At 41.1% G+C, this 21680-nt stretch overlaps 1 protein-coding gene across 1 annotated transcript; it reads right to left on the bottom strand.

Annotated features, from left to right (window-relative positions):
* On the bottom strand, nucleotides 7603-18465 carry CACYBP (calcyclin binding protein). The gene is made up of 6 exons (XM_005690906.3): nucleotides 18064-18465; nucleotides 13856-14075; nucleotides 11282-11378; nucleotides 10952-11051; nucleotides 9594-9691; nucleotides 7603-8180 (listed from the first exon to the last, which is right to left on the bottom strand). Exons 1-6 carry the CDS (start codon nucleotides 18082-18084, stop codon nucleotides 8024-8026), a joined length of 693 nt encoding a protein of 230 aa, XP_005690963.1. The 5' UTR covers nucleotides 18085-18465; the 3' UTR covers nucleotides 7603-8023.

Below are 21680 nucleotides of genomic sequence, written 5' to 3'. Positions count from 1 at the left end.
CCCAGTGATAAAATATCCATAGGGTAGTACGGAAGCACCTACCTAACATCCGTCTACAAGATGTTCCTGGAGCTGACACCTGAACTTAAATCAGGAGGCAATGGATGAGATTGTCTGCAAAGAAAACAGTGAAAGCAAAGGCATCAAACAGTGAAACTGCGGTCACTTCAACATATCAGAACTAAGAAGCACACAACAAAGGCTATATCAAGGAAGACATCACATGTGAAGGAGCTAAGAAATACCAGCTGTCAAGAGTTTTAAGCAAAGGAATGACATGATACTTTGCCCTACATATAACACCTGTGTGGTGGGTGGCCGTGAAAGGAAAAGACTACAAGCAAGATAAACAGCTAGGAGGATATGTTAATTGTTCAGGATGACAGGGGCCTGAACTAAGGTAGTAGTATTAGCAAAGTAGAAAAGGAGACAACTTTTTTATTTGGCTGCACCTTCTTCCAATAACACAAGAGAAGACTCTACACATGGACATCACCAAATGGTCAATACCAAAATCAGATTGATTATATTCTTTGCAGCCAAAGATGTAGAAGTTCTATACAGTCAACAAAAACAAGACCTGGAGCTGACTGTGGCTCAGATCATGAACTCCTTACTGCCAAATTCAGTCTTAAATTGAAGGAAATAGGGGAGACCACTAGACCATTCAGGTATGACCTAAATCAAATCCCTTAGAATTATACAGTGGAAGTGACAAATAGATTCAAGGGATTAGAGTGCCTTTTAGAATGCCTGAAGAACTATGGATGGAGGTTTGTGACATTGTACAGGAGGATCAAGACCATCCCCAAGAAAAAGAAATGCAAAAAGGCAAAATGGTTGTCTGACGAGGCCCTACAAATAGCTGAGAAAAGAAGAGAAGCGAAAGGCAAAGGAGAAAAGGAAAGATATACCCATTTGAATGCAAAGTTCCAAAGAATAGCAAGGAGAGAGAAGAAAGCCTTCCTCAGTTATCAGTGCAAAGAAATATAGGAAAACAATAGAATGGGAAAGACTAGAGATCTCTTCAAGAAAATTAGAGATACCAAGGAACATTTCATGCAAAGATGGGCTCAATAAAGGACAGAAATTGTATGGCCCTAACAGAAGCAGAAGACATTAAGAAGAGGTGGCAAGAATACACAGAAGAACTGTACAAAAAAAGATCATGACCCAGATAACCACGATGGTGTGATCACTTACCTAGAGCCACTCACCTAGATCCTGGAATGCTAAGTCAAGTGGGCCTTAGGAAGCATCACTATGAACAAAGCTAGTGGAGGTGATGGAATTCCAGTTGAGCTATTTCAAATCCTGGAAAATGATGCTGTGAAAGTGCTGCACTCAATATGCCAGAGAATTTGGAAAACTCAGCAGTGGCCACAGGACTGGAAAAGGTCCGTTTTCATTCCAATCCCAAGAAGGTCAATGCCAAAGAATGTTCAAACTACCTCACAATTGCACTCATCTCATATGCTAGCAAAGTAATGCTCAAAATTCTCCAAGCCAGGCTTCAACATATGTGAACCGTGAATTTCCAGATGTTCATGCTAGATTTAGGAAAGGCAGAGGAACCAGAGATCAAATTGCCAACATCCATTGGATCATTGAAAAGGCAAGAGAATTTCAGAAAAACATCTGCTCTATTGATTACACAAAAGCCTTTGTAGATCACAACAAACTGGAACATTCTTAAAGAGATGGGAATACTAGACTACCTTATCTGCCTCCTGAGAAATCTGTATGCAGGTCAAGAAGCAACAGTTAGAACTGGACATGGAACAACAGACTGGTTCCAAATTGGGAAAGGAGTACGTCAAGGCTGTATATTGTCACCCTGCTTATTTAACTTATATACAGAATATATCATGTGAAATGGCTGGGCTGGACAAACGGCAAGCTGGAATCAAGATTGCTGGGAGAAATATCAATAACCTCAGATATGCAGATGACACCATCCTTATGGCAGAAAGTGAAGAGGAATTGAAGAGTTTCTTGATGAAAGTGAAAGAGGAGGGTGCAAAAGTTGGCTTAAAACGCGACATTAAAGACTATCATCGTGGCATCCAGTCCCATCACTTAAGGTAAACAGATGGGGAAACAATGGAAACAGTGACAGACTATTTTGGGGGGGCTCCAAAATCACTGCAGGTGGTGACTGTAGCCATTAAAAGATGCTTGCTCCTTGGAAGAAAAGCTATGACCAACCTAGACAGCATATTCAAAAGCAGAGACATTACTTTGCCAACTAAGGTCCATTTAGTCAAGGCTATGGTTTTTCCAGTAGTCATGTATGGATGTGAGAGTTGGACTATAAAGAAAGCTGAGCGCCAAAGAATTGATGTATTTGAACTGTGGTATTGGAGAAGACTCTTGAGAGTCCCTTTGACTGCAAGGATATCAAACCATTAATCCTAAAGGAAATCAGTTTGAATGTTCATTGGAAGGACTAATGTTGAAGCTGAAACTCCAATATTCTGGCCACCTGATGCAAAGAACTGAGTCACTGGAAAAGACCCTGATGCTGGGAAAGACTGAAGGCAGGAGAAGGGATGACAGAGGGTGAGATGGTTGGATGGCATCACCGACTTGATGGACATGGATTTGAGCAAGCTCTGGGAAATGACGCTGGTCAGGGAAGCCTGGAGTGCTGCAGTCCATGGGGTTGCAAAGAGTTGGACAAGACTGAGTGACTACTGACTGATTACAGATCATAAGAACATGAAAGCTGCTGACTTCTGGCATATCACTGATAACCTACCTTTCCCTTTGAATCAGGGTTCAAGTACTGTTCACATTTTTTTTTTTTTTTTTTGGCCATCTCTACTCCTCCCTTTTTTCTTCATGTAATTAATTTGTTGGAGGAGCCAGGTTATTGGTCCTGTAGAATGTCAACATTTGGCTGTTTGCTTCTTTATGTGTCCTTTAACTTAGTCCTCTATTCCTATAAAGTGGTATTTACATCCAGTGGCTTGAGCAGATTCAGGTTTAATATTTTAGGAATGGATGCTGTGTATCCTGCTCCATTACATCAGAAGGCTCCTATCTGGTTGTCCAACTTTTGCTCTACAGTCATTTTTCTGTAGAGCAAACTACCATTCCAGTCCTTTGCTTAAAACTCTGACAGCTGGTATTTAAGTGTTAGCTCCTTCACATATGTGATGCCTTCCTTGATACAGCCTTTGTTGTGTGCTTCTTAGTTCTGATACGTTGAAGTGACCAGTTTCACTGTTTGATGCCTTTGCTTCCACTCTTCTTTGCTGGCAGTCTCATCCTTTGCCTCCTGATTTAAGTTCAGTGGACTCAGGAGGGGTCAGCGTCACCCCTGCATTTGAAGTTCTCCATTTATTAGCCTGTCACCTAATGATTTTAGCATTTCACTGATGGTTGTTACCCTGACCTGTTTGAATTAATGGTGATTTTCTAAATTCCATGACTTTTTCTGCATTAGCTGGCATTTTTCTGTAAGGAACTTATTTTCCTGAAATAAGTCTCTTAAAGACTAGATATACATACATGATTTCCTATTAGTTTTTAGAGTAAGTTGGTGCTATACCAACTTCCAAAGGTAATATGATTTTTCACTATCACTATGATAGTGACAATTTTATAATTTCTGTGTGTTTGTTTCAGTCCCCTCCATACATGATTTTGATGCTCAAAATAATCCTTTCACTCTTGGGTCCTGTAACCTGTTCATTTGGTACAGGGTATTTGATAGTTCCTTTGCCTTCTGGCATAAGATAACCCAAGCTTACCTTGGATATTATTTCCTGCCTCATACATTTTTTTTAAGAGTTGGTTTTTTAGTAGGAAATGTTGGTAGAGACTATATCTGAGCCCTTTAGGGTGCTGCTCATTGCTATTGAATTCTGAATTAGATGGGGAAACAGTGTCAGACTTTATTTTTGAGGGCTCCAAAATCACTGCAGATGGTGACTGCAGCCATGAAATTAAAAGATGCTTACTCCTTGGAAGCAAAGTTATGACCAACCTAGATAGTGTATTCAAAAGCAGAGACATTACTTTGCCGACTAAGGTCCGTCTAGTCAAGGCTATGGTTTTTCCTGTGGTCGTGTATGGATGTGAGAGTTGGACTGTGAAGAAGGCTGAGCACCAAAGAATTGATGCTTTTGAACTGTGGTATTGGAGAAGACTTGAGAGTCCCTTGGACTGCAAGGAGATCCAACCAGTCCATTCTGAAGATCAGCCCTGGGATTTCTTTGGAAGGAATGATGCTAAAGCTAAAGCTCCAATACTTTGGCCACCTCATGCGAAGAGTTGACTCATTGGAAAAGACTCTGATGCTGGGAGGGATTGAGGGCAGGAGGAGAAGGGGACGACCGAGGATGAGATGGCTGGATGGCATCACGGACTCGATGGATGTAAGTCTGAGTGAACTCCGGGAGATGGTGATGGACAGGGAGGCCTAGTGTGCTGCGATTCATGAGGTCGCAAAGAGTCGGACACGGCTGAGCGACTGAACTGAACTTAGGCCCTTTTGGTGGAAATTTCTAGATGTGTACTTTTTTTAAGATTAATAATGGTAAGTTTATACTGATAATTATACTGTAAAAAATCTTGAATTCCTAATGACGTCAATCTACTGTCATCACATAATATGTAAATATGGTTTCAATGTACTACTAATTTTACTCTTAATTTTACTGTTAATAGTAATGATTGCATTATGACTTGCGTGGGTTTTTTGTCCCTAGAAAATGGACAAAACACTGTATTCTAAGGTCACTTGAAAGTAGTATAACACTATATTTTGTTGGCAAGTTTTAGGGTTTTTCTTTTTTAAAATATTGAAGTACAGTTGACTTACAGCGTTAACTTCAGGTGTACAGCAAAGTGATTCACATAAATATGTATTCCTTTCCAAATTTTTTTCCATTACCGGTTGAGAGATACTGAATATTTTCTGTATGTGAAGAAGTGTTTCTAACTTCATGGATTTACACGCAACTGTTCAGCTCTCCCAACACCACTTGCAGAAGAGGCTTTTTCTGCATTATATAGTCTTGCCTCCATTATCGAAGATAACTGACCGCAGGTTTGTGGGTTTATTTTTGGACTTTCTGTTCCCACCCACCAATCCATGTCTGTTTTTGTGCCAACACCATACTAGTTTGCCTAGTGTAGCTTTGTAGTATTGTCTGAAGTCTAGGAGGGTTATGCCTGCAGCTGTTTTTTCCTCCTAAGGATTGCATTGATAGTTCTGGATCTTCTGTGGTTCTATGTAAGTTTTAGGATTACTTGTTCTAGTTCTGTGATAAACGTCATGGGTACACTGATTGCATTAAACCTGTAGATTGCTTTGGGTAGTATGGCCATTTTAACTAATTCTTCTAATCCAACAACGTGGCATGTTTTTGTTTCTTTGAACCACCTTCTATATCCTTCATCAATGTTTATTATAGTTTTCAGCGTGTATTTCGCCTTGATTAGATTCATTCCTGAAGTGAGTCACTCAGTCCTGTCCGACTCTTTGCGACCCCACGGACTATACAGTCCGTGGAATTCTCCAGGCCAGAATACTGCCTTCACCAGGCAATCTTTCCAACCGGGGATCAAACCCAGGTCTCTTGCATTGTGGGCTCTTTGCCAGCTGAGCCACCAAGTTCATTCCTAAGATATTTTGATCATTTTTTTTTAATTGAAATGTAGTTGACTTATTCAGTAGTTTCAGGTGTACCACAGTGATTCAGCTCTACATACACATATATCCCTCCATGTATTTTTTCATTCTTTTCCCTTATAGGTTCTTATAACACACTGTACAGTTCCCTTCGCTTGGGCCAGGAAGTGCAGAGGTGGCATGACCCTCCATGCTTCTCTTTCTGCCCTGCCTGCCACCAGCTAGGTGCTGCATTCTCCTTTGAGCCTCTGAGGCTTTCTTTCCCAGCTGACCCCTCAGCTGGTGAAGGATCCCAGGGTGAGGAAACTGGTCACAGCTCAGGGGCACAGGTCTCACCCTGACTCTTGTCCTGCCCAGCTTCGTGGTGGTCTTTCTTGCCACTCTGGTTCTGAGATCTTTTGCCAGTGTTCAGTGGGTATTTGGTGAGAATTATTCTTTAGGTGTGTGTATTTTTGCTCTATTTCTATGAGGTGAGTTCCACATACTTTTATTCTGCCATCTTGATCTGTCCCCAGGTTTTTAGGTTTTAAATTCTTAAATTTTAGGTGGTCACAACAATGGAAAAAGGCATATTCACAGGATTGCTCCCATCCCATCTCTTTTCTTTCCCTATTGGTGGCCATTTTTATTAGTTTTGAATTTTTTCTTCCATTGTCTACTTCTATGCAAATACATACATATATTGCTGCTAAGTCACTTCAGTCGTGTCCAACTCTCTGTGACCCCATAGACGGCAGCCCACCAGGCTCCCGTCCCTGGAGTTCTCCAGGCAAGAACACTGGAGTGGGTTGCCATTTCCTTCTCCAATGCATGAAAGTGGTCGCTCAGTCGTGTCCAGCCCTTAGCATGGACTGCAGCCTACCAGGCTCCTCTGTCCATTGGATTTTCCAGGCAATAGTCCTGGAGTGGATTGCCATTTCCTTCTCCAGGGGATCTTCCCAACCCAGGGATCGAACCCGGGTCTCCCGCATTGTAGACAGACGCTTTACCGTCTGAGCCACCAGGGAAATATGTATTAGGTATTCACATTTCTCACCCTTGCCAACAAAAGGTAGGTTTTAACAGAAACGTTCTGCACTTTGCTTTTCCACTTACTGTATCCTGGTTATCACTGTATATCAATATATGGAAACAATCTTCATTTTTTGGTGACTATCAGTACTTTCGGTGTAGATGTTTCCAAGTACTAGTTTACTCACCCATTCCCCTATGAATTGACATTCGGGTGTCTCCAATCTTGTGTATACCTCAGTATCACTCCAAATTTTTGCCAGTGTTATCTTTGGGAAAGAGCCTAGTAGAATTATGAAAGGATAAATACATATATAATTCTGGTAAATACTACCAAGTATTCCTCCATACAAGTCTTTAAGCTTCTCAACCTTTTTAATCCATTACCATATATGTATTGCCCCATACTGTAACAGTCAGTTTGCTTTAGACTTTTAAAATTCTCTTCTGAACAAGGTACTTTTGTATATTAAAGGTCACTTACATTCCTTTTTCTAAGAAACTGTTAATTTTAGAATTCTTTCAATGTTTTTGGTTATTGTGGGGGGTTGTGCATCTTGCTCTTATCATTTTAGGAGGAAAACAACCTTTAAATAAACTAATACTCCTAAAAACCTGACATTTCTAACATACTCTTGGACAGAATAGCTTTACTAACTTTACTGAGCATAAAATACATGGATTTGCACATTTATTGTTGCTTTAGGGTTACTGTTTTTATAAGCCATCTATCTGATTCATAGCAAAACTTCCTTATTAGTACCACACAAATGTATTTGTCTATTATGTTTAGATTTAGTTCTAATTTATTCATAAATATATTTAAGCCTAGAGAAAAATATGTGATTAGATTATTAGGCCATGGTGATACATGCTATATGCATTACTTAAGCTGTGGGAGTAAAGCGATGAACCTCTTAATAACCACCTTAAAACACAGGTACAAATTTGCATTTTATGTAAAAATTCAGGCTTTATTTTTACTTATTCTTACACTGGTGGGAGCTGACGTCAGGAACTGAAAGGCAAGCACGAACTTTGTTTTCTACCTTAGCTGAACAATATTACACACAATGTGGCATTTTCATTAGGCAAGATTTGCTTTTTTACATTTCACACCAGAATACAACATTACTCTTCTTGAATAAAATGACCTGGTTACTAAAGAAACCATCCATGGAGGAAGTGTTTAATAAGCGTATTTTATTTAAATAAATCCTCCAGCAGGAAGTGGAGAATTCATTGCCTTTACTTAGAAGAAGGCTGTTTAAGTAGTTATATGTCAGATTTACTTGTGCAGCTCAGCAACATTTCCTTATTGGAAACATCATTTTTCCACATCACAGTTCCCAAAAAGACTTTAAAGTCTCAGAAGTCTGTATCTCCTTTGGCTTGCTTCTCTCTTGATTCCACCCAGGCTTTATTAATGGTTCGCTTCATATCATCATCTCCATCTTCATAGATTTTCTTTAGAACATTCATTAATCCCTCACTAGGATCTGTTTCAGTGTCATAGGAGGGTTTTCTATTAAAAAAAAACACACAATAAATAGTGGAGGAATATATATGTAACATTTTATACCTTATGATTACTAAGTACAGAGAGACAAATCAGGCTGTAGGAAGTACATGAGATAAGAGCTAGACAGTATCCTCAAAGAAAGGATAAAAACATGCACGAATTTATCTAAGACAATATACACCCACACTTAGCTCATCAAAGAATGGTCATCAAAAACAGTAAGGACCCTGGCATTTCAGGTGAGTTTTAGCAGGAAAGGTAAGTAAATAATCATTTACCTTTCTGAACTGCTTTAATGTTTTAAAACCATGTCTCCTCGTGTATTATGAAAATGTCATTGAGAGAAAAATAAACATACATTATAACACATAGGCACATACTGAAGCACATATATATTTTAATTAGAAAAGCCTTCCTGTTAAGACTGAAATACAAGAGTCTTGGGCTTGGTGGTATAAAAGCACACTTCTAGTTCAATCAGTGTGCAAACTGGGCCCATTAACTTTTCCACTCACCTCATTAAGTGCCAGATTCTTGGAATACAGTAACAGTAAGACAGGTTCCTATATTCAGGTGATCCATTCTAGATTTAAAAGCAATTCCACAGATAATGCCTAACTCTTAGCCAACCACAACCCAAATGCCCAGTGGCTATGAGAAGGGGGGTAAGAGATGTGGATGGCTAACTGACTCAGTGTAATACATCACCACTGCAGGAGAACAGAGGAATGTTTGACCAATAATGGCAGTAGCTCTGAATAAACATTTTTTTCAGAATAGCCGTTACTAAGTAGGATAAAAATATTCTCTTTTTCACTCTATACCAGTGATGGTGGTGGTGGTTTAGTCGCTAAATCGTGTCCGACTCTTGCAACCCCATGAACTGTAGCCCGCCAGGCTCCTTTGTCCATGGAATTTTCCAAGCAAGAATACTGGAGTGGATTGCCATTTCCTTCTCCAGGGGATCTTCCCGACCCAGGAATCGAACCCAGGTCTCCTGCATTGCAGGCAGATTCTTTACCGACTGAGCTATGAGGGAAGCCCAGCAGTGATAGTGGAATTCTAATTATCTAGCAGAAACTTGTGGAACTCAAAAACTGTATATGGGTATCTGGGCTACTCTAACTACTGAAACGCAATCTCTGTATAGAAGTACCACAGCCCCGGGTTAAGAACTGGCAAAAACCACCAACCACAAGTACAAAGACCTCCTTAAGAAGCAACCTGCTAGACACATGCCCTCTTCCGGTGCCCTCTGACAAGCTGAAAGCACACATAACTGGGTTGGTTAGTCAGAGGACATTAGAAGGTAAGTGGTCCAATTATAGACTATAATACAAATAACAGACCATTATCAATGAAAATCTATAATCCTAGTAAAAATATAATTCTCAAAATCAATGAAAATAGACTCACTCTTTCTCTTTGCATTCTTTTTCAACCTGAGTCAGGTAGTCCCACCGTGTGTTTTCTGCTTTCTTTCTACATAAGATCAGAACTGTATCTGTCTTGACCTAGGAAAAAAGTAGAAAACAGGTACAACTTAGAATACATGGTGATAAGCATGAATATTTATAATATAATTATTTACTCAATTACTTGGGTTACTGTTATGTACAGGACCTGTTTAGGTGTTAGTAATAGTTTTATAAATAGGCTGGAGTCTGAGGACTCATGGAGAAATGAAATCATATACAAGTAAAACTGGAATGCCTTCAAATACTAGGTGCTATCAAAAGAGGGTATTAATGGGACTGGGGGAGATTAAAGAGGATATTAATGGGGACTAGGGAAGGAACTGCACTTGGAAAGCCTTTCTGAGGTGAAATTTGAGCTGTGGCCCAAGATCCAGCAAAAGAGGGCCTTCCAGGCAGTTGACATGGCAAGGAGAAAGGCTCCAAGAAGGGATGATTTTGGTGTATTTGAAAATGAGGAGGAATGCTGGATTCTGATGACTGAAGGACAGAATAATATGGTAAGAGCAGTCAGTCATGCAGAAAGTCACGTCAGGCAGTACTGGTTAAGGAGTTTGGAAGGTGAATACGCAAAAAGAGCAAGAATACACAACCTTTTCAACAAATATTCATATGATTCTAGGAGTTCTTTGAGTACTACCTTCAACTATGCCATTAGTGGACAAAGGAAGGAGCAGGGAATCATACGCTGATCATTAAACTATATTCTGATGTTCCCTTTCAGCTGCTTCATAACTATGTAAACACAGCAGAATGGCGCATCTATACACCAGAGGCATTAAACTTCATTTATTTAAATTAGGTAGAAAAGAGAGATCAATCAGTGAAAAATATTTTCAGATACTTAATTTCAATTTTGGGAAACAAATTTTATTCCCATTGTACAAATGAAAAAACTGAGGAACAAAATGATGAAGTGAGCTGCCAAAGGTCACAGTAAGTGATAAACCTGCCATTAAAACCCAAGTCTCATTCTTAGCTATTTTCTGTTTGTTCAATACCCTCCTGACTCTAATGCACTATTCTCATCATCTACTTTTCTAAAGCAGGAGCTGGCTAACTTCTTCTGTAAAGAGCTACTAGACCAATCTACCATTTCAGGCTTTGCGGGCCACATGGTGTGCTGCAGCTACTTAAACTTGCCGTTGTAGCACAAAAGTAGCCACAGACGACACGCACACAGGTGAGCACGGGTATAGCCAAAGACAACTTTAAGAAACAAGCAGCAGAATAAGGTAATTCCAGTTCATCTTCATTTCATAAGATTTCACAATATAATGACCAAAAACGTAAACTTACCTTTTTTGAACTGCCTTCCACAGAGATGGGTTTCAAGAGATTGTTCACAATCATGGAGTAACTCTTCCCATTTAGGTTCTTTACCAAAAGATCAAATGACCTACAACACAATAGTGAGCACATTATCTTTCTGGTTCTATAAAAGGGGATAATCAGTTCCTGTGGAAAACAAGCCACAATTCTATTTTACAATGTGCGTTTGGCCATCTCAGAGCAGAAGACTCAACCTTTAAAGCAGATGTAAAGGATGATTAATACTCAAGTGGAATTTTAGAAACTGCAAAGGAAAGGACCCATCATAAAGCAATCTTCTCCACTGTGAGAACTCACCTCTCTGTGAAATTCACCTGCACACTCTCCGCAGGCACTTGATGAACTCCAGGTAAGGTAATGTAGATTTTCACAAACTTATCTGACTGGTCCCATCCTGGTAACAATAACAACAGAAAACAACAGGAGTAAAGCCTGATACTATCTCTGGAACAACAAATGCATATAGTTCATTAAAAAAATTCAGATAATTATCTAATTCCATAATCATATCCACTTCTCTAAGCAGTTCAACAAATGCAATCCTAGCTTCCTCAATCCCTTTCCCTGATTAAGCAGAATATAAATTTAGAGTCAAATTCAACCAAATACATCAAATTTGACTAACCTACTAACATCTAAAAAATGTTATTTCAGTATATATTATCAAACTATTTGGTCTCTAACCTAGATGAACTGTTTACAGAAAACACACAAACATCATATAAAAAGCATATTACATAACAAAATGTATTTTTATGTATTTATTGTATACTATATATATATGACATTTTCTTACCTGGTCCAGAAGAATAGAAATGTAGTGTTTAAAAAAAAAAATGTGCTAGAGGGTTCTGGAGAACTTCCATCTTCCCCACCGACAACAGTTTCTCCCGAAACACAAACCTATCTAGTTAAGATGCCATAACCCTACCACATTCAGGCCAGTTTTCTACAGTCAAAGTACTTAGCATATTTCCTACCGTACTGCAGCACAGCACTTAAACACAGCACTTAAACTTTTTTGCTATGACAATACTCAAAACACATGATGCCCTTCATATCTCTATGTCCTTTGCTCATACAATTCTCTTTTCTTCACCATTGCTGAATGCACCTTTTAAACTGAGATGTTTCTTCTAATTCTCCCTGACTCTTACCTTCCAGCAGAGTTATTTTATCAGCTATAGTCTCAAAATACTTTATAAAGCTTTATTTGGTTAAGCAAGTATTTATTAAGTACTTACTATGTGCTAGATATTGAGAGCACAAAGAAAAAAAGATTATCCCTGCCTTCATGAGAGCTCATTCCTCAGACTTCAAGCTGTACTGCTTCCAAAACAAAGTCTACAGTCAACTGAGGAAAAATGGTATTATGACATTGTTATGGTACCAGGTGTATGTCTATGTCCCAACCACACCATGAGTAGGGACTGGGTCTTGCTCACTGTTGTGTATTCACAAGCCCAAGTACAATACAAGATATTAGATGCTCAGAAATGTTTTTTGAATTTAACTGGATTCCCTTCCTCAGTTAATATGGGTGGTTGTTTGGCAAAGTGAAATAAGAAACAGGAAGACAAAAAGCTGTCCATATATATGAAACTAGCCATCATCAAAAAATCTACAAACAACAAATGCTGGAGAGGGTATGGAGCAAAGGGAACCCTCCTCCACTGCTGGTGGGAATGTAAAGTGGTGTAGTCGCAGAGGAGAACAGTCTGGAGGTTCGGAATTACCATACAATCCAGCAGTCTCGCTTATGGGCATATACCCAGAGAAAACCATAATTCAAAAGATACATGCGTCCCAATGTTCACTGATGCACTATTTACAATAGCCAGGACATGGAAGGAACGTAGATGTCATCTAGAGGAATGAATAAAGATGTGGAACATACATACAGTGGAATATTAGTCAGCGTAAAAAGGAACGAAACTGTGCCATTTGCAGAGACGTGAATGGACCCAGAGATTGTCTCAGAGTGAAGGGAGTCAGAAAGAGAAAAACGGTATAGGTGAACTTACCAGCAAAGTAAAAATAAGACACACAGACACAGAGAACACACACAGATACCAAGGGGGAATGGGGTGGTGGTGGTGGTGGGATGGATTGGGATTTGCATACATACACTGCTGTGTATAAAACAGATAGGTAATAAGAACTGACTATATAGTATAGGGAACTCGATTCAGTGCTCTGTGGTGACCTAAATGGGAAGGAAATCCAAAAGAGAGGGGACGTAAGTATACCCATAGCCAGTTCACTTTGCTGTACAACAGAAACTAACACAACATTGTAAAGCAACTATACTCCAGTAAAAAAAAACACTATATATATGAAAATTCAGCAAATCTAAAAAAAAGTGTATATATACACACACACAAGAAAAAAGTTTAAATAGCAAGCTAACATATATCAATATATCACTATTACCAATGAGTTGGAAATACTGAATGCTTACAATTTTATGGTAAAATAAACAAGTATTGATTACTGCTTTTCCACTTCAGTTTAAAAATATTAACTGTACATGTGTTTTATTGGGACATGCAATATATCCCTTATAAAATATTGTATTCTAAACAGTATTATGGTTATTACTGGAGTATCTCTGGGTTTTTTCCTATTATCCAAATTTTCTTTGATAAACAGACACAAAGCTGGGTCCACATATACTGAATATATTTCAGAATACGTTCCTTTTTAATCTCTTAAAAAACATCTTATTAAATAAGAGCTGACGGGTCCTCTATTTCAAATCACCAAAAACACTCACTCAAAACTTTTCAAAAATGACTGTTAGTCACTATTGAAGAACAGGCCTCCTCAGAGGCAGAAAGAGCTGGATGTGATGTGGGGGACAAGTCATACCGTAATTACTGATTTTCACTGTATATCCTGTTGTAATAGGAGCAACCACAGCAGCTGGCTTCTCATTTTCTGTAAGTTCTGCTTTCCTCTGTGATTTCTGCTGCATCTTATTCTTCATTTCTATCTCAATCTTGGATTTTTCAGCTGTCAGGGCATCACGTACTCTTTTCCTAGTGGCTTTTTCCAGTAGCACCTTCACCTCTTCTAGATCTTTCTGGAGCTGTGTTAAAATAAAAGATAAATTAGATATGATAAATAAGATAGTCTGATATTGTACATATTGATCATTTCAACTTACTGAACTAAAAGCTAAGAATAAGAGGGTCACTTAAAGGAAAACCTGGAATTAACAATAGGTAATCAAGCCAGATTTTTCCAGTTTGGTAGTCTGTTTGCTATCTGCCTTTGTTTTCAAAATTTTATTTACAAGATATGTTTGTGATTTATAAATATTTCCTGATAAGATGAATAAATTCAACAAAAAGGGATTCATGGATTTCATTGTAACATGCGGTCCTGTCATCAGACATTAGGAATTTTTTAAATATTAAAATAAATGAGACCATGATAAGCATGGTGAAATGGTACAGCTACTTGACTGAGGTAATCCTCTACTTTCCCACCCCAAATAGTATAAATAAAAAAGTTTACTATTTTAAGACAAAAGATAAAAAAGACATATTTCTTCTAAGAAGTTGTCTGATTCTAAAGCTCCTGGTTAATTTTACCATCAGAAGTCTGGGACTTGGTTGCACAGTAGGGGGGAAAACCTGGGCAAACAATCCAACACACTCCTGGATCACTGAAAATGCCACCTGTTCTTTCTTCTCATGCCAATACATGGCCTACCCAAGTCTATTTCTATTTCTTTCTAGAGAGAGACCAAGACACTGTCAAAAAAATTAATGGGCTTAAAAACATTTTCCCATTTATCTTCTGACCTACTGCAAATGGATGAGACCTTTGTAAACAAAGGATTCATTTTTGTTAAAATGACTTTACATTCTCACTTGATACTAGCAATTTGACAGGAAGACTGACATTATAGCCAGAGATCATGTAAGGTTCAATATAAAAATATTTAAATGCTTGATAACTTGGTATAATATCCAAAGTACAGCTTGAAAGTGTTTATGAGTCTTAGAAAATGCAATGACTTTTTGCATTTTTTGTATGAATGCCTTCTACCCCAGGTCTTTTATCTCATTTAACTTAGATGCGCTTGTTTCACCTATCTGTAACTGCTAACTTGGTATAAAAAGTCCAACTGTGCCCACTCTCCTGTCCAAATTCTGTCACCACCTCCCAAAACTCATGTTACTAAGACAAAAATTGCAAACTCATCTTTTAAGCATAGTCCCAAGTTCCTTTTAGTTCAATCTTTTATGTTATCATGGTTTTAAAAATTCACGTTGTAATAACAGGATGACAAAAAAATTAAAATGCACAATGAGTATATTCTGTTTTCAGAGTAAGGACTTAACAAATGAAAATGTATAGTCTAAACAAGAGGCTTTACTTCTTGACTGAAATAGGAATCCTTTTTCTAGGAGAAAAAGAAACTGAGAATTATGCAAGAGATCCCTAAGCCCTCTCTACAGCCAGTCTAACTCTACAGAACTACAAAAATAAGATATCCACTCAAAGCCTGAAGCAACTTACAGCAGGCCTGTTTAAGTAAGGTATTCCTCAGTTCTCTGTTATTTGCAGAGATTTGACCAGTAAAATTGATCCTTTGGGACTTTTCCTGTACACCTACCTTAGATACAGCATTTCTTACCTAATTTGTCTAAGTATTCATTTGTTTTCCTTATGCAGAATCACATCTCCCTTTTATCCCTATTCGTAGTTTTTTATTTCCAAATTCTTCACTAGGAAGCATTAAAACCAAAGTGCCTCGAAACAGGCAGAGGACTTGTGCAGAGATTTCTCCAAAGATATACAAATGGCCACCAAGCGCAAGAAAGGATGCTTCACATCATTAAGCAAACATCAAATCCACTTCACATCCACTAGGATGACTAACAACAAATTCCAGCAAACAACAAGTGTTGAGGATGTGCAGAAATTGAAACCTCCATACACTGTTTGTGGCAATGTAAAATGGTGCACTTTGGAAAGGAGTTCAGCAGTTCCTTAGTTACTATACAACCCTACAATTCCACTCCCAGATATATAACTAGAGATTTGAAAACCATATATCCACATAAAAAGCTGTACACAAGTATTCAGGGCGACACTGTTCTAGGGGCCCAAAGTGAAAATATCCAAGTGTCTATCAATTTATGAATAAAGAAAATGTGGTCTATCCAAACAAAAGAATACTATTCAGCCATATAAAGAAATACATGCTTCACCAAGGAATGAACCTGAAAACATTATGCTAAGTAAAAGAAGCCAAAAAGCAAACAATCATATACTGTAACATTCCACTTTTATGAAATGCTCAGAATAGGCAAATCCATAGAGACACAACTAAACTGGTGGGTGCTGGCAGGAGGAGTAATGGGAAGTGACTGCTTAATGGCTGCTTGACAGATTTCTCTGAGGGCTGAAAAATTATACAGTGCTGCTGACTGCACAACGCTGTGAACATACTGAGAGGCACCGCACCGCATACTTGAGAATGGCTAAAGCCTGTGGATTTTATCTCAAAACCATAAATCCAAACTGTCCCTAAATGTATACACTGCGATTAGAAAGCTCCCTACTTTGAAGATGACTAATACTGAACTATCCATACATAGGACTGTAAAGCCACTTCTTTATGGACCATAAAGAAGGCTGAGCACTGAAGAACTGTTGCTTTCCAATGGTGGTGTTGGAGAAGAATCTTCAGAGTCCCTTGGACTGCAAGATCAAACCAGTCAATCCTAAAGAAAATCAATCCTGAATATGCACTGGGAGGACTGATGCTGAAACTCCAATACTCTGGCCACCTGATGTGAAGGACTGACTCACTGGAAAAGACCCTGATGCTGGGAAAGACTGAGGGTAAGGAAAAGGGGACAACAGAAGACAAGATCGTTGGATGGCATCACCGACTCGATGGACATAAATCTGAGCAAGCTCCAGGAGTTGGTGATGGATAGGGAAGCCTGGCATGCTGCAGTCCATGGGGTCGCAAAGAGTCGGACAAGACTGAGCGACTTAAAAACAAAAAAGCCACTTCAGAGACTCTTTCCTCAGGGCACATGGTACCATCAGGCCTGTATTTAACACATAACAAACTTGTAGCAAGTTATCTACAATAACACACACATGCGCGTTTTCTTCATTTAAAGCAAATTTTCAGAATCACCAAAGTCAGTTGTGAGATTTCCCAGTCTTGCTCATATTAACCAGAAGATTTCCAAAGAACAAATCTAGTCAGTGGATACTCAACACTTTACTGTGAATAACAGTATTGACATCTTAAGTCAGAAAAAGAGCAAAGCAAGTTTATGATTCCCATTCTGTAACTGCGCAGTCTCCAAAAATGCTGCCTCTGTTCAGTTTACAAGGCTTAAAAGAGAAAAAGCTATTTACCACTACTAAGTTACAACTAACTTTCCAATTTATTCATTTTTGAAAACGCCTATAGCAAATTGCTGTTTTGCCAAGCACTGTTCTGAACATTTAGAACTCTTGGTCTTTACGACTCTATGAAATGGATACTACTGTAGCCCACAGAAGCACCATAACTTGTCCAAAGTCTGTGCAGAGAAAACATGACTAAGAGATTTAAGTGATAGGACCTAAAATTTCCCATTTCCAACCGCCCTCTACCACGGAACAACAGTTTTTGCAATCAGCTGTAATTTAACGAAGCTTCACGTCCTCAGGCTAGTGTAACGCAAGCAGAGGAGCCTGAGTATAACGTGAAGGTGACCAGCCCCCAGGTCCACCACCGCACCTACCTGCCACCGGGAACCACAACACATCTCCCGCTCACCCACCCACACCGAGCCGGTGAGGCGTCGCAAAGCAACTTTTCGGGGGGAAGTGGAGGCCCCGAGGCCCGCAGCGGCCGGGTCGGCACTGAGGCCGCTGCAGTTGGGCCGGTGGGAGGCCAGGCGGGAAGGGCGGGAACCCGAAGACGCAGGCGGGCGCGCCGACTAGCAGGTGCCGCCAGAGGCCGAAGGGCAGCTCGGCACAAAAAATGGACGAGACACGCAGCGGAAAGCTCCAGCAAGGCCGAGCGAGGAAGATGGGGCCGAACTCCTTACCTCTTCCAAAGCTGAAGACATGATCGGGCTGCGTCTGGCAAGGCCCGGGCTGCAGCGGCGTAGGACGGAGAACGGGAAACGCTACACCGAGCGCTCTCACCGCGAGCGCAGACAACACCGGCACGAGTAGCGGCGGATGCAGCCGGCGAACACACCTGACCCTGCGCGAGATGTCGGCCCGCCTCCCGCACGCGGCGCCTCTGGAACCTTCGCGAGTCCTTCGCCGCCGCCCAGCCAGCCTCAAGCACCGCCTACCGGGCTCGGCTCCGCCTCGCCTCTCCTGACCCCGCCCCACCCATCTCGTCTCTTAGCAACACTCAACTCTCGCGATCAAACCGGCAGTTCGAGAAGAGTAACGCCTCCACCTCCCAGCCCGGGAAACTCTACGGAGTATACTTTGACCCCGTTTGTCCCGCCCGCGCAGTCGCAGCTCGGAACTGCTGCCTTCCGTATGGTAATAACCATAACCCAACCCCGGAAATCTGCAGGGTCCAAACCGGAAGTTGATGACAGAGTCGGTTGTTTCCGTGCGCTCTAGGTCCCGGGGCCATCGAGGCGGCCATCTTGTGTAAGACTAATTCGTGAACTTCTACGAGGCCAGAAAAAAAGGGGAGAAAAGGAAACCTATTTATGTTAACGTGAGAAGGAAGGAGAACGTTAACTGCAGAGTCCTGAAGAGAATAATTTTCACTAGGTTCTGGCGCTTTGGAGACGTCACGACTTAGTGTGTACAACGTGGTTACGTCATCACGGGCCGCGAGAGGTGGAGTTGCATTGGCCACGTGACCGGATCCGTTGGCCCGGCGGGGCAAGTAATACAGCGGCACCTGGAAACGTCACTTCAGCGTGAACGACGTGGTGACGTCACTACGGACCAGAAGAGGAGGATGGGTTGCGCGTGACCCGGGCCTGCGTCGCGGCTCGGGGAGTAAGCGTAGTAATATGTGGGTATCTCCGTGGGCCCGGCGTTTGCGGTCCCGCGACCCACTCCAGTATTCTTGCCTGGAAAACCCCGTGCACAGAGGAGCTTGACGGGCTATAATAGTTCATGGGGTTGCAAAGAGTCGGACGTGACTGAGCGATTATCTTACTTTTCCCCCTTCCTCTGTACACCGCGGAAGCACTTCCGTGGAGCCCTCACCGACCATTCTGCGAAACTAGTTGTCACCCAGGTTTGAAGTCGGTTTAAGTGAGCCTGTAGGCCATAGATACCGACTTAGCGACTGAACAACATCGACCGTAGAAAATGTGAGCCAAGATTTCCTGAGGATGCGTTCTGCTCCTGTTCTAGCTCCCGTTATCTCGCTTCCTAAGACCCTTAAGAAACCCTCTTCAGATTATTTTAGCTTTTGGCAGCCCGTCGAAAACATAACAACCCCTGAGAAGTCAAATAGCCCGCATTCAGCTTTATAATGACCGAGGTAGAGATTAGAATCAGCAAGTCAAAGGAAGAAAAGGAGTATAAAAAGCAGGCGCCCCATTATCATGGTCAAGAATGTGAAAGGCAGTACAAAAACAAGTTACAGGTATGCACAACGTGCACGAATTTCAAACCTGATGTTAAAGGCAAAGAAGCCAGGAGGAAGTCCTATCGTTTGGTTCCCTTTAAACGAAGTCTAGAACTGCGAGAGATTAAAAATCGGATTAGTCTTTCCTTAAGCGGGAGAGACAATGACAGAAAGGAACCACGAGGGGGCTTTTGCGGTTCAAACAGTATTTGTTTTCTTGCTGTGGATGCTGGTTACAAATGTGTTCACTTTGTAGAAATTTCATTGAACTGTAATTTGGGCTTTCTTTTGTATGTTCTAGTGCGCTGTAGCCCGCCAGGCTCCCCTGACCGTGGAATTCTCCACGCGAGAATACTGGAGTAGATTGCTATTCCCTTCTCCGAGGGATCTTCCCAATCCAGGGATGGAACCCCAGGATCTCTTGCATTGCAGGCAGATTCTTTACTGTTTGATCCACTAGGGAAGCAATATATTTAACTAAAAGCAATATTTAAGTAGGCCAAGGAGGGAATTTTCCCTGGATGATAGAAATGTTACACTGCTACATGCCATTGTCAGAATTCATAGAACTAACTCCTAGGATCTGTGGGTTTGTTGGTTTTTTGTTTTTTTTTAATGCGTCTAGGGAATTCCCAAATGCCCAATAGTTCAGTCGCTCAGTCGTGTCCGACCTTTTGCGACGCCATGAACTGCAGCACCCTGGGCCTCCCTGTCCATCACCAACTCCTGGAGTTCACTCAGACTCACGTCCATTGAGTCGGTGATGCCATCCAGCCATCTCATCCTGTCGTCCCCTTCTCCTCCTGCCCCCAATCCCTCCCAGCATCAGGGTCTTTTCCAATGAGTCAACTCTTCGCATGAGGTGGCCAAAGTATTGGGGTTTCAGCTTTAGCATCAGTCCTTTCGATGAACACCCAGGACTGATCTCCTTTAGAAGTGACTGGTTGGATCTCCTTGCTCAATAGTTAGGGCTTGTCTTTAACTGCTGAGGCCTGGGTTCAGTCCCTGGTCGGGGAACCAAGATCCCACAAGTCCTGCAGCACAGCCAAAACAAAAAGGTCTAACTGGAAACCTGGAATTCTTTAGGTACTTAATAGGAATAAATATCCCATTTCACTGTGTGCAAAATTGACCTAACCCAGTGATTTTTACATCTTCTCTGGAGGCTCAGAGGTTAAAGCGTCTGCCTCCAATGTGGGAGACCCAGGTTCGATCCCTGGGTCGGGAAGATCCCCTGGAGAAGGAAATGGTAACCCACTCCAGTATTCTTGCCTGGAGAATCCCATGGAAGGAGAAGCCTGATAGGCTACAGTCCACGGGGATAGGCTACAGTCCACGGGGTCGCAAAGAGTCGGACACAACTGAGCAACTTCACTTACTAGTGATTTTTAAATTTGCTCGATTATGCACCTGGGGCAAATTCTCCCACCAGATAGCCTAAGGTCACAGTTTTAAATACCACCAGTTACCAGTGACTCGGAAATCTCTGCTCAGTTCCACTGCTCCTCTGAGCTCCAGGCTCTGCCTCTGCTTGGAAGTCCGATAAGCACATCAAATTCAGCTTCTTTGAAAAACAAACCAAAAAAAAAAAAAAAACACCCTCTGGATTTCTCATCCTCACACCCACCCCAGATCAGCTTTTCCAGTTACTCTCCAGCTCTGTGAATGGTCACCTCATTCTCTTTGTGGTTCAGGCCGAGGAGTCATACTTGCGTCTTCAATTTCTGTCCTACATCCCATCCTCTGCCAAGTCTTGGTGGCTGTATCTTTGAAGTATGTTGAGAATAAAACCACTTCTCACAACCTCCACTACCACCACCCAAGGCCAAGGCGTGAGTATTTTGTCTGGACTGTTAGCCTCTTAGCTGGTTTCTCTGCTTACCCACTGTGCCTTTACAGTTAGTTTTCCAGAGTAGCCAAGGTAATCTTTTCAAAGGAATAAAGTCCAAACTCCTTACACAACCTAGACTGTTCTACATGATCTTGAATCTCACTTTTGAGTTCCTTTGTCTCTCGATCTCATCTCTCACCAGGTCCCCTCTCCTTGATTAAAAACACTGGCATTTTTGCCACTCCTGAACCCACCGAGTTTGTTCTCACATCCAGGTC

This window comes from Capra hircus, chromosome 16 (genome assembly GCF_001704415.2).
Source record: "Capra hircus breed San Clemente chromosome 16, ASM170441v1, whole genome shotgun sequence".
NCBI lineage: Eukaryota > Metazoa > Chordata > Mammalia > Artiodactyla > Bovidae > Capra > Capra hircus.
The sequence above is the reverse complement of the archived record's forward strand: the minus strand, read 5'-3'. Positions and strand labels throughout refer to the sequence as shown.